Genomic DNA, 19364 nt, shown 5'->3' on the forward strand with positions numbered 1-19364 from the left:
ATCAATCAATTTGTTAATTCTGATGGGGTGATTGGTACAAATCAGTTTTCCAAAAAATACTACAAAAAAATATTCTGAAATATTTTATTATTATTATGAAATATTTTTTTTATACAAATCAATCAATTTATAAATTCTGATCGGGTGATTGGTACTTAAAATTATGCAAATCAATCAATTTATTAATTCTGATGGGGTGGTTGGTACTTAAAATTATGCAAATCAATCAATTTATTAATTCTGATGGGGTGGTTGGTAATTAAAATTATGCAAATCAATCAATTTATTAATTCCTATGTGTTATACATGATGGGTGAAGTATCATTTTCTTAATAATATTATATATTTATGATATTTCACCCATATGTGGTTGGAATTATGCCAATCAATCAGATTTTATATTTCAGAAATAAAATATTTCAGACAGGGTTGCTTTGGTCGTTACCTGCTGACATAATTTTTCTTAAGTATCTTATGCGTGTACTGATTGTTTTTTTAGTTTCGTACTCGTTGGATAATCCCGATCTGACCTTTTCTACTGCAACAGAAAGAGGAATAAATTCATTTACTTGATCATCGCTCACCATAGCTAGTGACTGAAACATAGCTGCCTGAATTCGCTTTACGAACTTATACTGAGATGATAGAGCATACTTATTTTCATTTTTAAGTTCTTCTAATGTTTCAAAATCAGATATTATTTTTTCAGAATTTAGTTCATCAGATATGTTAATTCCATTTTCTTCTAGTTTTTTAATAGCAGAAATAATGTCTTTGATATTTTCATGGTTCATTATATAATATATAAATATTTAAAATAAAAAAATTATCCCTATAGAACCCCTATTTAGCGAGTTCGTCGGGATGTTTCAAGGACGGCACAACATATACAATGATAATATACAATGAAATGGATATATACAATGAAATGGATATATACAATGAATGACGAGCCCCTATCGAGTGTTTTAGCGAGCTCAGATTATGGATATATACAATGAATGAATGACGGCACAACATATACAATGAATGACGAGCCCCTATCGAGTGTTTTAGCGAGCTCAGGACGGTATAAACATATAACTTAATTAAGGACAGTACAAACATATAACTTAATCAAGGAAATGAATATATACAATGAAATGGGTATATACAATGAAGTGGATATATACAATGAATGAATATATACAATGAATGAATATATACAATGGAATGGGTATATACAATGAATGAGGGACAGTACAAACATATAATAAATGAAGGACAGTACAAACATATACGCTCAGCAGACCCCACCCCCAATAATCAAACCCGTGGGTGATACGAAAATATGTATCAACCACTAGTTGATATGTGGTTGAGAGTTCTGCTGAGCGGGGGGGGGGGTTTGCGGTTGCCCCCAATTATTATAAAATCGCAATTATGCGCACCACCGACAGTTGTCAGCCATGGGGATTCGATCCTGGACCGCGAGCGTCACAGTCCAATGCGATACCGATTGAGCTATCGAATCAGTTAACAGTATATGTTTTAGAAATTAATATGTAGCTACGGTACATATATTTGCACTAAAACAACGGAATAGTTTCTACATTTAAATAACTACTTCTACATTAAAACAACGGTTTCTGAATATATCTGTATTAAAACAGCGGTTTCTGAATAAACTGTAAATATATAAACAGCGGTTCCTAAACAGACTGTAAATACAAACCTACATATCAATAACAGCGGTCCAAAGCGGATTGTGAATACAGCGCAAACCTACAGATCGATTTGTACCATAACAAGGGTTTCTAAGCAGATTGTAAATGCAGCATGTTCTGTCTATATACAACTATCTGCGGATCAATAACAACGGTCAAGCAGATTGTAAAATTACCTCAATTTCTCGTAACAGATCTAAAAATAACCTCACTATGTTGTATGATGGGAAAATACGTTTATATATTTAAAAACCATAAATATAGTTCTACGAGTAATTAATTACGACGTAAATGGTTAAACTGACTAATTACGACCATAAAAAATCAGAAATCTACGAATGAAGAAGTAATCTCCCTTTCGTATGGTCAAAAATAAGTAGTATAATAATGATAATTTCTGACAAAAAATAATAAAATAATTAAAAAAAATAGTTACTAAATATAATTCGAGGTAGTGATGATAATTATTGATATTGGAAGGTGATTTTTTGTTTATATTTTTTTGAGAAAGCAGTTTTATATATATTTTCCGCTACTTTTTGTACTGAAGGGGATTAATATCAAAGTATTTCACAGCTGAATACATCGATCGAAATATAATTTCCTCGCCAGTTTCTGTGTTTGCAGACTTTACCACCCTCTTTCCGACTGTTTTACATCTTCCAGTATTACCACGTGCAGAGTTCACGCTCTGTGTAACAACTTGAAGGTTGGATAAACTATTATTTTGAGGATCCCCGCCAATATGATCGATTACAAGACCGTCTTTGATTAACCCCTTGTGACACTCATACACAAATCGATGACAATGATAATGTTTTCTATTCCCTGCAGTAAACATTAGATAACCAACATTAGTAATATAACCAACCGGTCTCTTCAACCTACAGTGTCTGATGACACCATTAATATTTGATTCGTAGTTTGTTACGATAGGATGTGGGATAAATTTATTTTGCTCCATATATACAATAATATTATTTGTTTAAATCATTGTTTGTCTGAAATCTTGATATGTAATCCTCCACAGATTTTATAGCGTTTTCACTATTATTTTTTTTTGTCATAATATCTTTTAAGTTCTCTGAACCGTTTTCCACCGCACTTTCCACATAATCCTGTTTTTCCTCGCACTCCAACACCACATCGCAGACACGGTATTGGTCCTAGACTTCCTCGCCGTATGCCTTGTAAGTGCATCCAACAAAATTCACCTCTACAGGATTTGTTGCATCGATTTACTGAACCGATCATGAGCCAAGTACAATGATTCATCATGTATATATATATATATATATATATATATATATATATATATATATATATATATATATATATATATATATAATATTTCTTATTTAAATACTTGTTTTAATTATATGAACGAGTTTGAGAGATTATCCCAAACTAGGCCTTCTAAATATAAATTTAATCTCGACAGATTATCTTCTGACTTACCAGTACGAGAACTGGTTGATCCGAAAAATAAAAGTTTGATCAGTAAAATTCATGACGCCAAGAAAGAATTTTACACGGATGGTGCATCTCATGTATGGTCAACGTTCAAGATTATTCGCAACACTGTCAAGGACGCTACAATGAATTATAAACGAGCGGCAACTATCATTAACTACATCGCTGAGTACGAGGGCAATCAAAAATATTTCTTCAGAGTGAAATTTATTGTATTAACAGAAACAGGTAGTTGGATTATCCGTGACAAATATGACCTTGTCCTTGGTAATAACAAAACTGCCATATTAAGTAAAAATTCCAGACCGGGTCTATTGACTGGTATTGACAAAAAAACCGTATTATGACCGAGCGTACCCTGTAACAGCAGTTATTTATGGAATCTATGAGATAAATAAAAAACCCAGCGTTGATAAACTGGCACCCATGAAATTTTCAAGATTAAGTTGTGTGGCTGAACGAGTAATAGAACACTTTACAAACGCGATGCGTGGAAACGGATTAACTGATTTAAGACGTGAAAAAATAAACTCTTGGGCCGATTCAGTTAAGGATACCGGTGCTACAATAAAAGATGTTGCTGAATTAGGAAAAATATAAAAATTTCCAATCAAAGTATCAACGATAACGGGAGAAGTACTGTACGAATCAAAATATAAATCGAAAGGAGCTCCAATAAATATTATTGATCATAACGCGCATGCATGGACTAGCGCAGTAACAATATTTCCACGTGATTGAACTGTTAGATTTTACCCCTCAGATATGGGGGGGGGGGAAACATGTTTGATTTTATTAACGAAATAAGTAAAAACGATCCTGTATCAGTATGGTTATTTAAAAGTAATGAGGAAGGTGGATTTGATCAGTTTGTTAGACCAAACGGTGAAATATATCGAATAGAATATCTCCACGACGAGATGAAAAATCTTGCGGGGAAGTTTTTAGAGTGCAAGCACTCCACCGAAAATACTAACAAGTTACTAACTAATTGTTTTACCGTTCCATCTGTTGCGGCTCATTTCGCTAGAGAAAAAAATTCATGGAAACCAACACGATTTGATTTACTCGAGGACGTACGCGCAAGTTGCGTCGAATACGGACACGGCTGATTATGGAATACCAAGTATAATTACAATGATGTTATTTCGGTTGATATGGTTGCATGTTATCCGGGAAGTTTTCTAGGTAACGGAGATTATTCTGTGCATTTAAAAGATTTGGTCACCCTACAAACGAGATGACGCGAGTGGCAATTAATGGACCATTACCTGATTTTGATCTGACTGGATTCGCTTGTGTTGAATCATTTGAATTTAACGAAAATCTCCACAAAATTTGTTATGTTTGGTTTGGCAGACATTTTTGTGAAAAACGTTGGGCGCCTAAAGTTTTATTACGATATATGCTAGATTGTGCGGTACTGACATCGTTGGTTGTCAGTGACGCAATTATATCATACCACGCGCAGACCGAAGTTTGGTTGCCCATGCCAGATTCTATCAATCTCGATGAAGTTATTAACGAATTTAAGGGAAAATGTCCTGATGTTTCCGAAGATGATATTATCAAAGAAGCTCCTAAAATACTCGAGATTAAACTTAAAACCGCAAAAGATCTGGGTAGAAAAAGTATAGGTAAATTTACTCAGGGTGGTGCATATGATCATAAAAGACATCACGCACGATTAATTCTAGATGATGCCGAGTACGATTTTATAATTGCTGATACAACAGCGAGAAATATATTTGTGAATCGAGAAAGTGTTTATTTATCCGACGGAACAAAATTGGGTACGATCGTTAGTTACATAAATGATGTCTCCCCACAGTATACTCATCTAAGATCTTCTATGTTGGCTTATGTTTCCATAAATTTATTATCGATGATTAATAGATTTCCTGAGACCGCAGTCAGAGTCGCAACATATTCGTTTTATATTTCGAGTAAATATTTAGAATCTGTCATGGAATTTACAAGTAATGATGAACGATGGAGTTCGTGGAGATTAAAAGAAGAAATATTACACAATTATACAGAATCAGCAGATGTTCCGAAGATAAATTTTTATCGTAAATGTAATAAAATATCAGAAATATCGAAAGCGCCGTCAGTGAGTGATCCAATAACTAGATATAAGACAGTATATCTCAATGGACCTGGTGGATGCGGCAAGACGACTCGAGCAATTAATGTTTTTAGAAATTCAGATATGATCGTGTTGACACCCACACACAGACTTGCTCGAGAGATGAAACAACGGCAAGTACAATCATGCACGTATCATAGTTTCTTTCGGTGGCGCGGGGATACATGGACTCCTGAACGAATGGGAGAAAAATATATACCTAAAATAATTATTTGGGACGAGATATGTACGGTGTCATTGAATACATTAAAAACGTTTCTTGATTGGTTGCTGACGAAAAATACCGCTATAATAATGTGTGTCGATCATGGTCAACCGCCGCCTTTTGTTGGACCATCTCCACATGATTGGTTAAAAAATTTCGTTGATTATTACGAAGACATAGATGATGATCATAGAGCTCTCGATGCAAATTTAAAGGAATTTAAAAAATTAATCAGATTACAATCAAACAAAATTCAGTGTGAAATAATACGCGGAGTAATCTCAGAGACCTCAATGAACGATTTTTTGAATTTATGGAGACCCAACGATTTGATAGGAGCAAGCAGAAAAATAATCAGAGACGCTTTACAACAGCAGTTATTTCAGCTGCATAAAGAAAAATATTCAGAATTGCCCGTACCGCTATGTTACAGACCATCAGATACACGAAAACAGAATATTAATGTTGATATTCCAGGACAGACTGAGAAGCAAAATCTCGTATTAAATGATATTGTCGCCGTTGATATCAGTGTAGTCGAAGATGCATTACACGCTGACAAATCTCCATGGGTGTTGGGATACGCTATGACGATCCACTCGTCTCAGGGATTAACTATTTCTGATACACGAGTCTGGATTGTAGACGATCGTATTGAGTGGTCAAATTTAGTCTATTTAGCGGTATCGAGGGTCAGAAAAATATCTCAATTACGTAGAATTATAATTCCTGAAATCGTTGATAAATTTAAATCATCGATGATGATATAATAAGAAAAAAATTAATCTGATACAAACAATCTGACAAAAAAAATAAACACGACTTTGATCTTGATGCTGAATTTATTATTGAGTTAAAACAGCAGCAGAATAATCATTGCGCAAGTTGTAATTGTATAATGCTGTGGAGGTACTCGAATAATGATTCAAGACAATTTACCGTAGACAGAAAAGATAATAGTCGCGGTCATACACGAGAAAATGTGATGTTGACCTGTCTCGAGTGTAATCGACGTCGCGGCGCTAGTTAAGTGATCGCGGTGGTAGTTGTGTATCCTCTGGAATTATTTGTAGTTGTTCACGTACAAATCCACGTTGAGAAGCAGCCGAATCTAATCTGTAGATTGCAGGTCTACCTGGGGATCTTGTCATGGTGGATTTCTTGTGTGTGGTAACACTCCAAATAGGATCAGTCGCTCTTTTTTTTTACCACCTTCAAGTTCACCAGGCTCGTATACATATCTTACAGTAATATTACCTAATACTGGCTGTGTTAAATCACGTCGTTGTATTGGTATATTTTTTTTTGTAATTGCATTAATAGGTTTCATGTTGATTGTTCGTGTAATCTCAATATTTAATGCAGCTATCACACCTGGTAATCTTGCAACCCATTCACGAGATCTCGTATCCTGAATAAATTCCTTTGCATATTGATATCCAAATAACCGCTCAGCAAGTGTTCGATTAAATCGCTCCACAATTGCCTGATCACGGTGAATTGCAGTATGCCCTCGTCGTATTTTGGTATTATGTTGTTTCATCAACGATGATACTCTACCAAGAAATTCCTTGTCAGGATCAGCCTGTAATAATTGTGGCCATCGTAATGGTCCTCGTTGACAAATTCGTTCAAACGCATCTGCTACTTCAGATGCTGTCTTTGCTGATAATGGTTCTGCTTCTTTATATCTACTTGCAACATCAACTACAGTTAGCGCGTACTTGTACGTTTTTCTACGTACAGTATCATGCGGTAAAAACAGAATATCTGCTTGATGAACTTCATTAGGAACACTAACATCGAAATATGCGTACTGAATTCGTTTCGGTGGTGGTAGATAAATTTGCCATATTGCTTGTTTGGATAACCACGCTTTAGCAGTAGAATGTTTAACCGCTGCTGCATCAGCAAGTTTACTAATTGCTGCTTTGCCTCTCCAGTATCCTCTTGGTGAATAATAAATTGATTCCATTATATATTACCAGACCCTAATACGAGTTTACCTTTCATCGCAGATCTTACCAACCAATTAGCTAATTTTTCTTTAATATTTTTATTTTTTATAGAATCTAGCGCATGAATTAATTTCACATCTGCAATATGCCTATCTTGTAGATTTTTACTTTTATAAGCTACATCATGAGCGTGACAAGCTCGATCAATAGCGTTTATTGGTTCCTCGCCTGGTTTTGGTTGATCCTGATTATCAAGTCTGATATCAAGTCTGGTACCAGGACCGCAATAATTATATCCTGGTAGATGTTTTTCTCCTTGGTATTTAGCCCATGGAGTACCTGGAAACTCTGACATCAAATTAGCAGTATCACCACCGCGCTTATTAGGTAAAAATGAAAATTTTCTACCGCATACAGAATATTTTCCACCATACGCTATTTTTTTATTTTTTGTTGTAACCGTAGCTAAATCAGTAGTTGGAGTTTTAATTTTACAGCGTAAACAATATAAATTAATGTTATAAAATATATGGATATAATTGATTTCTCAGCAACTCGGCGACGAGAGCCAGTTAAACACCACCCTGCGTTACCCAATTCCATCAGAATGATTATCATAGGACCATCTGGATCGGGTAAGACGCAATTATTACTTAATTTGATAATGAGATGGTTGAAATAGGATAAATTATATTTGGTAGCACCATCCGTTGATGATCAGAGGTGTTATGATGTACTTAAAGATTTCAATGAAAATGCAAGATGACTGGATGAAGATAATTAAGTTATAGAGTTTATAACCGATACTGATGAAGCACCGTCCGTTGATGTTTTAGACGGATTTATTAATAATTTAGTTGTGTATGATCATGTGATGCTAGATAAACAAACAAATCCAGCCAGAATATTTTCTCGCGGCAGACATTAAAATACAGACGTGATCTATGTTACTCAACGGTATACACAAATACCAAAAGTAATTAGAGACAATTGCAATATTTTAGTTGTGTTTAATGGAGTTGATACACACACGATGAGAAATATTCATCAAACCTGGTGCAGCGGTGATATGGATTATAATAAATTCAGAAATTTCTTCTCACGAGCGCAAGCTACTCCGCATGAATTTATAACAATAAATTTAGATGATCCAAGAACAAGATATCGTGTAGGTCTTGATAAAATCTTTTAATGTTTCTGATTTTTAAAAAAAATTAAAATTAATAGCAGCAGAGAGGGCGCCTACCAATGTTGGTCGTCCAGTGGAGGAAACAAAAAATAAATAAACATGTAGAGTACTTTATTTTTAAGCTACTATTTCGAACTAAGGTTTTATTGATGGGGTTGGTTTCAACAAAAATAAAAACATCCGAGGAAGCGTTTATTTGTAAAAATCTGGACCTTTCTGCGGATTAGATTTCCATGAAGGTTTTATTTTTTTGTCGGAATTCTTGGGTCTGTTCGCCCTCTCTGCTGCTCACCCCAACACAGAATTAATACAGGAAGCAATGAACCTAACAACAGGAACTCTAATACAAGATCTCAATAGCATAATGAGAACACTCAAACCCATTTTCACCATACTAGCTGATTGGACCACAAGACTAACAGATAAAGACAATGTCAAAAATGGATAGTACAAAAAATAATAAATCACCATCTGGCAATGGAACTGCAGAGGAATCTTTAAAAACCTATCAGAACTGCAGAACAAACTGAATAATACGGCCGTAAAACCAGACGTAATCTGCCTACAGGAAACCCTCATAACACAAGAACACAAACGCCTGCCCAAACTACAAGGCTATACCTAGGGAATCTTTAAAAACAGACCCAAGGGACAGAAAGGGGGTGGACTAGCAATTTTTTTGATAGATACACTAATCTACTATGAAATAACAGAAGTACTCTCTAACCTAAACGTCAATAATAGCATCGAAATAATGTCAGTAATTATAAATATAGGAACCACAAACATTCAAATAATAAATGCATACGACCCAGGGGGTACCTTCTGCCCTACCAACCTAAGCTCACTAAGAGCAATCACTAATAATAACAACAACAATCTAATTATCTGTGGCGACTTCAACGCACACAGTGAATTATGGGAAGGTAAAAAGAAAGATCAAAGAGGGAAAATGGTTGAAAAATGGATAAATGAGAACAATCTGGTCATCTTAAATGACGGGTCGAACACTAGATTAAACCCTGAGGATGGCACTCTCTCAGCCATAGACCAAACCATCACTACCCCTAAATTGGCTCAAATCACAAATTGGTGGGTGGATCACGAAGATGCGTTAGGAAGTGACCATTTCCCCATCACAATCAATACTCAAATAAAAACTCAACACATTCCAAACGAAACCCCACCTAAATGGCGGTACCAACAGGCAGACTGGGACTAATTCCAATTATTACTAGCTAGAGTAAATCCAGGCAACTTAGAAAGCCCAAATATTGACATGTAGTATGATAACATAACAGACACAATTATAGATGCAGCTAACCGATACATCCCAAAGACAACTAATATCCAAAATAAAAACCCTGTACCATGGTGGACTAAACAGTGCACTATAGCACATAAAGACAAAAAAGGGTCTTAAATAAATATAAACGCACCAAAAATTATATCTACTTCCAGCAATATAAAGATAAAGAAAAAGCACTAAAACAAACTACAAAAACTTCTAAAATTAATCTTTTGCTCTAAACTGAGTCTAAAATCAAACTCAAAACAAATATGGGACAAGATAAAAGCCATAAAAGGGAAAGCAACTACCTCAGCCCAAAAATTAAAAATGCCATAACAAATAAAGATAAGGCAGACCTCCTAGCGAAGCATTTTTCGAACATGAGTAGCAACAATAACCACACCAGAAACTTTCAAAAACACAAAAAACTAATGAAGGAAACCCAACCTCAAATGTTTCAAGACCAAGGAACAAAAGAATCTCACCTAAATAGCGACATCACAGTACATGAATGGGAGATAGCCCTACGATCCAAAAACGAAACATCACCTGGTAAGGATCAGTTAGGTTATATTATCTATAATTTTTAAAAAAACTACCTATCAATATAACAATAGTCATGATCAAACTCTTTAATAGGATATGGGATAAAGGCCAACTACCCACCAAATGGAAACAGACCATAGTAATACCAATCCCCAAGCTAGGTAAAGATCCCAACAACATAAATTCGTACCGACCCATCTCCCTTACAAACAATATTTGCAAAATAATGGAGACAATAATCGCAAATAGGGTCAAACACCACCTAGAAACCAATAACCTACTCTCCATAAATCAATGTGGCTTTCGGAACAAACGGTCCACCACTGACCAACTCCTCAGATTGGGAACAGACATCAAACTCGCTTTTAACGCACATAGGAAAACCGATCGCAACCTCATAGCAGTTTTTCTAGACCTAGAAAAAGCGTTCGACTTAGTATGGACCAATGGACTAATGGCCAAATTAAACCAATTTGGAATAAATGGACGCTTGTTCAACTGGATTGGCGATTTACTCACAGGCCGGAAAATAGCCACGAGAATAGGCAACACCCATTCGGAAGAATTTTCACTTGAAAATGGAACACCCCGCAAGGCAGTGTAATAAGTCCCCTACTATTTAACCTAATGGTAAACGACCTTAACCTCAATGCAGCCTCCACAAAAATAAACTTGTCACAATATGCAGATAATAGTGGCATATGGAGGAATGGAAATCCTGCCAATAAAACTAGTTAAAGAAATCCAGCAGAGGGACAAATGGGGTTTCAAAATATCTCATGAAAAAACTGTGGCAATCGTATTCAACCCCAAACGAAATAACAACCTAGTCTATCCAAACTTCTATATACAAAATCAATTAATCAAATACGTAACAGTAGTAAAATTCCTAGGAATGTTCTTTGACAACCACCTCATATGGAAACAGCATAGTGAACAACTCACCCAGAATTGTAACAAAGATCTCAATTTACTCAGGAACATCACAAGGACTGACTGGGGATCCAACCTGGAAACCCTCCTCACGATATATAAGACCCTAATTAGATCAAAACTGGATTATGGTTGCCAAGCATATAACTTGGCTAAGCAACCTGTGCTACAAAAACTTGTCACTATCCAGAGAAAACCATACTATTATGCACAGGAACACTTCCCTCAACATCATTAGAAGAACTACAAACACTAACAGGAGAACTACCCTTAAAATTACGTAGGCAAGAACTGCTCCTCCGATACTCCATTCGATTAGATACCCACCCAGACAACCCTCCCACCAAAATAGCTATAAACAAGTGTAAAGTTGTCTTCAAACCCAAAATCACACCCACCACACCAAGTGGCAAAGTAATCCTTGAACTAAGAGAAAAGATACCTCTACTAAAAAAACAGGTAACAAACAATACAGACCAGAACAAATCACCATGGTTACAAAAACCACCAAGGATTAACAGTGAAGCTACCAAATTAGGCAATAAATAAGGACAAGAAAACTTACTAAAACCTGTACTGGTAAACGAAATCAACCAAAAATACCCGGACTATGTTACAATATATACCGATGGACCAGATGTCCTTAACGAACCGAGTAATCAGTTAGGACTCCGGTCCTAGATGACTTTAACGAACCGTGTAACCGGCTAGGATTCTTGTCTCTTGCTAAATAAAGTATAAATAACATTCAGTCTCTAAAAACATTAATAAATAAATAACTTAAACAGGCAATATCTAAAAACTTATAAATAACAGCGTAGGAAGCACTCCCTAAACACCTCGACTAGTAATACCATATTAACCTTGAAAATCTCTCTTCGTACATGATTGCTACTAACAACCTCTATAAACAGCATAGAACACACACACCTTTTAAGAACATTTTGAAGGGGGAAAATAAAAATAAAAAATAAAATAAAAAAAAACGCAAGAAACACCAGGCAAATGCAACAAGAAACCAGCGATGTGAAGCAACCAGGACCGTTCCAGAGCTCTCCTTCCCACTAATGACAGCTAACCATTTAACTGTAAGGGACCTTTATGGACCCACAGATTGAGGCAAAACTATCAGGGTTCCTTGAACCCATAAAAGCCTGAGGGAGGTGGCACCATTCCCTTCCCCAGGAACAACTAGCAGGATGTGGTGCAGTCAGAAAAAAAGTGGCACATGCACAATTGTGCGCACGCCACTATAATTAAACTCAACAACAACGTGTGGACGTTACACACAAATAAATCACTCGTATTACACTCAATCATTCGTATTACACTCAATCACTTGAAATTCAACCGTCTGCATCATATAAAGCGTTAGCAAGGACTCGATTAAGATGTGTTGCTGCCAGCTATGGTAAGCGAACGTGAGACGTAGAATAATTAATTTTGCGGGGATTGGTTTTTTCGGCTCGCTGTATGGAAATGTTAACGATGACTGTGCGGTATGATAAGAAAAATCTGAGAGCCATTTAAGGACAACAGGTTGAGGTTTCCCTGCTATATAGTATACGGAATTATTATGACTTGTCTACAAACAAACTTTAGCTACATAAACACAAATTTGACGGCAACGCAAAGTTAAACATACGTGTCTCGCCGCACAAAGGCTCGTTACAAAGAAAATTAAGAGTATCCATCACTCCGCTGTAAAATATTTTACCCAGACCGTTCTAGTAAACGTCTGCAAATGAAGCAGACGGCCTATTGCTGTCGAAACGCTTGCTTGAAATAAGTCACATTATGCTTGTACACCCTATGTCAATAAGCACTTACCCGTTTCTTATGGCTAGCCATGACATGTACTGCAACAACAACTGGTCAGTTCCAAATATTTTAACCGTCTGTGAGAGGAATGCTTATGCAGACAGGCTGCTGGATCCGGGTCAAGGACAAACACCACATACAGTATACGTCTGCCTGAGTGTACGGCTGCTTTTCAATGTCAGACAACTGCGGGGAATGCAAAACGTGTAAACATCGTCTACATCTCTTGTTGAGTGACCTTCGCTGTAAATATAGGACTCGACCTTATTTGTGTAGAAACAAATTCGGTGCCATATTTCTAAAAAAAATGCGTAAATAGCATTTAACTGTATACTGTCAATCAAGTACATGTATAGTCCGAGTTTCCTCTGACCCTTGCCACCCCATTTTTTGATTTTTGGACATTTATGTTGGGGTGTAGGGTCAGAGCGCATTCCTTATCGAAAAGATGGAATTCGCCGACACGATTTCATGCAGGTATATCTTGATGAAAGGTCGTTCAAGTGTGCTGGATCGGCTAGAAAGCGGCTACCACATGCCGACAGCAAAAGGTGTCTGCGAATTCCAACTTTTCGATAGGGAATGCGCTCTGACCCTACACCCCAACATAAATGTCCAAATATCAAAAAATGGAGTGGCAAGGGTCAGGGGAAATTCGAACAGTACATGTACTATTGCTATCCTTTAACTCATCAAGTGTATTGTCATTAAATCAATGTTTAGCTACCGTCAAGATGCAAGCCTTTCCTTATTAAATTTCATGATTCCAGGAATAAAAGTATGTATGAAAATGCAAACATTCTATGCAGTCAGGAGCTAGACAGAGGTCACAATGACCTTTTATTGTCGCATGGGTATAGCATCAATATAGTTGCATACAATCGTAAAGTTTGACAAATCTAACATGAAATGTGTTTGAGAAACTTAAAAGAAAATTGACCCTAAGTAGGAAAGGCGGGAACTAAGGATATCAGTGACCTAGTTTTGTGAAAGTGAATACTCGTCAAGATACATCCTCTCAGCCAATTTCATGATTCTAGCTATAGATGTATAACAATGTGCAAAATACTTGTGTAGTCATGGGAGCATTAGCCAAGCGAACCCCAAATAAAATTCATTTCCTGTCCCAACCAGAACAGATTCCATCCCTCACAGTCAACAATTTATGGAGAGTCTAACCTATATGTCAAACCTAATGTATACGTATCACGCTGACCCTCACAGAATGCACTGTGAAATCATCTCTACCAAAATTATTCTACAAAATTTTGCATCATTCCAGAGAGTTCCAGAAAAAAAACTGAATATCTGACAAATTTAACCATTCATTGAAGTGTGAAATACGGGTTAGTTTTCATCTAGTTTCATGATGTAGTACTAATTAAACTGCATCCCCCCCACCATGTTTCTGATTCAAAGTATACAGTTTGCATATAGGATTCAAAAACAACTTGAGCTAAACACAGCAGCTTAACTAATAATGCAGATTCACATTTCTACAGGCAATTTTCCACTTTTTAACCAGTTACTGTTATTAGCTATAGTCCATAATTTGGGGAATAAGAAATAAATAAATTTATATCTGTGTATATTATCATTTTTAAAAATTAAAAAAAAAAATACATATACAATACAGCTAAATTGCTTCCCTTTTTATAACTAGTGTCTGATTGATACAAACATCCAAGTTTGTATTTTTGGACCATGAACAATTAACCTGACTTTTATTCATCAAGAACTTGTCAGGAACAATTAGCCTGAATTGTACCGACCAAAAACATATCTGGAGCAATTAACCTGACTTGTATTGATCAACATTTCAGGAACAACCCGCTTTTAAAGGTGATAATCAGGGTCATATGTAATTAAAAAATACAAAAATATCCTGGTTTAACCACGGAAAATAAAATGATTGTGCTACAGTCCTGTGTGTCTTCTCAGTATATACATGTATTGACACAGTATCAGACTACTCACGAAACAATAACTGATTCTAAAGGAATCAGTTCCCAAACTTTGTTGTTGTTGTAGGGTTTAACGCCATTTTTCAGCACACGATAGGCTATACATGGCAGCCAGTATTAATGGTGGAGGAAGAACCCGGAAGAAAAAAACACCGACCCATGAGAAGCTACTGGCAAACTTTCTCACATACCTACATTAGCCGAATCCGAGACTCGAACTCACGCATACAGAGGTGAGATGGCAGTGTTCCGTAACGGAGAGCGCTTTAGACCACTCGGGTCCCCTCCCAAACTTTGCTGAGTTTGTGCAAATTAAGGAGTTTTAAAGGTGATTTGCTGCACATCACTGGAAAATTCAACACTGGTATGTAAAAAGTCAGAGCCTTTAACACCATCCAGAAAACAAAATTGCCAATCTGATGCCAGCGGATTTCATGGCGGACTGGAGCAAAAAACAAATAGTCCATCTGGACATTGGATATTTAGGTACATTTTACTAAATTTAATTGACAATGTGTATTTTTTTAATCATATTAATAGAAACAATAGAAACCATGTGAAAAATAAATTCTTACTGATGATCAATCATGAATAGAGCAAAGCAATCCGATCTGCTGGGTAGGACGAGATGGGAAGTAGCTTGCATATCATCTGCTACTAAGTCCAGTTAAAAATTGATGACACATGCTACTTCCGATTCCCAAAGTTAACATGGCGTGGTATTTGGATATCATCAAAGACTACAATCACCCAAAAGCCAATGAATGAAGAGCTATTCAAAGGTTATACATCTTTAACAAACGAAAACGACGTTCTGAATAGTTTGATTACATTATTCCCCTTGGATTACCAACGATCCCCTCAATCTAATCTTTTGCAAACCATGTAGATCAATATAAAACCCCAATCGCAAAAACGCTAGTTCGCAATATATTGCTGGAACTTGTCTTTCTGCAGACTAATTTCATGGTTGGATACCCTAGCCTTGTCTTTAAAGCCTGGTCACAGTTCTGATGCAGTCATTGATGACAAGCCAGTGGACGAATCTCCTGATTTTCATCAGTGATTTAGACTGGTCATCAACAGAATCATCATGTTATGATGTCCCATCTCTAGATGGGATATATATAGATCTGGATCATCTAGACAGCTGACAGCACTGTCCTAGTCAATAAACAGTGGCCATGATATTATTACTTTAAACACTATTTAATAATGATATATTAACAGATTTTATAAACATTTTATTTTCTATTTTTCTTTTTTTTTTCAGTTTTGGTTACATAAATATCCTTACTAAGGGTTAATATTTATTTATGTGTACCTGCAATTGTCCTTGAGTCATTCACTACATTTTGTATTCATGTATGATGAAACATAGGACCATTTGGTAATGGACTGGTGGACAGGACCAGTAACATTTGTAGCTTAGTCCATATGGGCTTGCAGGGCTTTTTGCAAGTTTTCCTACTTATGCCATCCTCTGGGGTTAGGTATTGCCTAGGAAGAAATAGTCAACAGGCAATGAGGCTGTACAGAGAGGTACATGATTTTACGTGTGGACACTGGCACTGGAGGTAGCACAGTAAATCTCCCCAACTTCATTTAAGTGACCCAAAACGTATCTCAGAAAGATGGTTAATCTGATTAAGGGTCAGGGCATCCAGTACAGGTAAGCTATCTTCCATGTTAACAGTGCCTAATACTATCCATCCTCAACCCAGCCAAGAGTCTGTGAATGTAGTTAATATTGGTAATTTTGGCCATGTGTATGACAACTCTAGTTAACTGACTATAATGTGTGACAGTAATAATGAAGATCATGAATGAAAATAAATGTAGGTAATAGATTCTAATCGATTCTTGGAGTTATGTCTATAATCTTTGCCATTCAAATAAAACGGGGACAAAATCATTAATAAAAACAGCCGTACAATTTTGTTTGTTTTCAATCCTTGAGAGTAGATTCATTGCAAATATTGTAAAAACTGCCATATATAACCTTGAGCAGATCAGAAGGAAATGTGAAATAAAAACGAAAAGAGTATGCAAAAATAGCTTGTTTTTGTTTCAACTACTTCATCGATTTACTGACCTACAACCTTCTTGTTGTTGTAGGATTAACACCATTTTTCAGCACAAGATAGGCTATACATGGCGGCCAGTATAAATGTTGGAGTAGGAACCCAGGAAACCCAGGAAAAAACCACCGACCCAAGAGAAGCTACTAGAAAGTTTTCTGATATACCCATATTTGCCGAATCCGAGACTCGAACCGACGCAGACAGAGGTGAGATGGCAGGGATCCGTAGCGGTGAGCGCTTTTAGACCACGTGGGCCACTCGGCCCCCCCCCCCCCACCTGCGACCTTGTAAAAGATCACAAAACAAAACAGCAAAGCATAAATGTGAGACAACATTCCCACTTTACTAAAGTAATTACATAGCAATTCAAACATGATTACAAATGGATGAAATTAGTGAAGTTAAAAACCCACAATAATTAGAGATACCTCACTGAGATTCAACATTTCTCATGGATAAGACAAAGGGTGGTTAAAACAAAAATATGGTAACCACTGCGAGCATCCCATTGTACAGGAAACCTACCATATATACGATAAACTGCAAACTGCAAAGTGATCTGGCATTGCATAATGCAACAACATATTTGGGTCTATGCAGTTTACTAGGTGTAATCAGTGGCAAAAACAACACTGAAACTGATCTTCAAGCATATTAGGCAATGGCAGATCAGAAATTTTGTTGTTTGCAGTTGGACTTGAATTCAGTCAAGTATATACTGTGCAATGTTTTGAGTGGTAAAACCAGCGATAACTTAGACTGTTTTTACTGTATATCAGCTATAATTTCCTGTCACTGCTGATACAATTTGTGCAGAGCATGACTTTCATCATTCAAATAAATAGTTTCTTAATGGATTAATTTTAAAAGTGCCTTTTACATTCCCTGTGAAAGACCTGAATCTTTTCCCAAACTGGAGGAAACTTCCTGATTCATTTTCTAGGAATAACAAAACTCAAGAATGCTTGATTTATATAGTAAGTTGAAGTGTTGTTGTCATTGCTGCAATGAAGTGACAACTGTAATTTGAGCAGACCAGGGCCTGCACGGCAAGCCCATGCTCAAAGTAGTTTTGCCCGTCATCCCTGCCGGGGTACAGGCCGCCCAACAAAAGATCAGCAGATGCTTGTCATGTGCCATTCCCTCGAGCTGACTCCAGGTGTGACCCAGCTTAGTGATATTCGCAACAAGGTCGCGTCGCCATGTGTGTTTTGGTCGGCTCCTTCTCCGCGTGCCTTGAAGGTTCCATCTCAATGCCTGTCTGGTAATGTTGGTCGGCGGCTTACGTAGGGTGTGTCCTATCCAACCCCACTTTCTCTTCTTGATCTCATCCTCTACCAGAAGCTGGAAGGTTCTCTGCCACAGGTTGGTGTTGCTGATGGTGTCTGGCCAGCGGATCTGGATAGTTTTTCTTAGGCAGCATGTTGATGAAGGTCTGAATTCTCTTTACGGTCGACTTGTTGGTTCTCCAGGTCTCTGCTCCATACAGTAGGACTGACTTCACGATTGAGTTGAATAGTCTGATCTTGGTAGGCAAGGAAATTCCTTTGGAGCTCCAGATGTTCGTGAGCTGTATGAAAACTGCTCTCGCCTTTCAGATTCTTGCCTTGACGCCTGCGTTTGTGCCACCCTGCTGGTTGATAATGCTGCCCAGGTACGTGAAAGATTCCACCTCTTCCAGGGGGCTTCCATGCAGTGTGACTGGGTTGTTACTGACATAATTGATCCTGAGGATCTTGGTCTTGTCTTTGTGGATGTTGAAGCCAACATGTGCTGATGTGGCTGCCAGTACATCGGTCTCGTCCTGCATTTGCCCATGATCAAAGCACTGCTTTAAAACTCGTGACCTTAACCCCAAGGTAAAAATGTTGAGCAATCAAAAGATAATTGCTTCAGTTTTATAATTGTTCACCAAAAGTATGACGAAAATCCATTATGGAGTTTAGGAACTAAGCACATTTTCCCATGAATGGGCTCAATAAAAATTCTATTTAGAGTATAAATTTGAAACATTAAAAAAAAACCGAGGCTGGATTTGTCTTAGA

At 36.8% G+C, this 19364-nt stretch overlaps 1 protein-coding gene across 1 annotated transcript in view; it reads right to left on the reverse strand.

Moving 5' to 3' along the window:
* The window catches only part of LOC149804765 (uncharacterized), a 67519-nt gene extending 54055 nt beyond the window's left edge, over window positions 1–13464 (reverse strand). Inside the window, exon 1 of the mRNA XM_089944149.1 lies at window positions 13281–13464. Coding sequence (XP_089800275.1) covers window positions 13281–13301 — 21 coding nt within the window. The 5' untranslated portion in view covers window positions 13302–13464. The remainder of the gene's footprint in view (window positions 1–13280) is intronic.
* Window positions 13465–19364: the final 5900 nt, after the last annotated feature.

Source organism: Sinohyriopsis cumingii, chromosome 2 (genome assembly GCF_028554795.1).
Source record: "Sinohyriopsis cumingii isolate HCF-2022 chromosome 2, ASM2855479v2, whole genome shotgun sequence".
NCBI lineage: Eukaryota > Metazoa > Mollusca > Bivalvia > Unionida > Unionidae > Sinohyriopsis > Sinohyriopsis cumingii.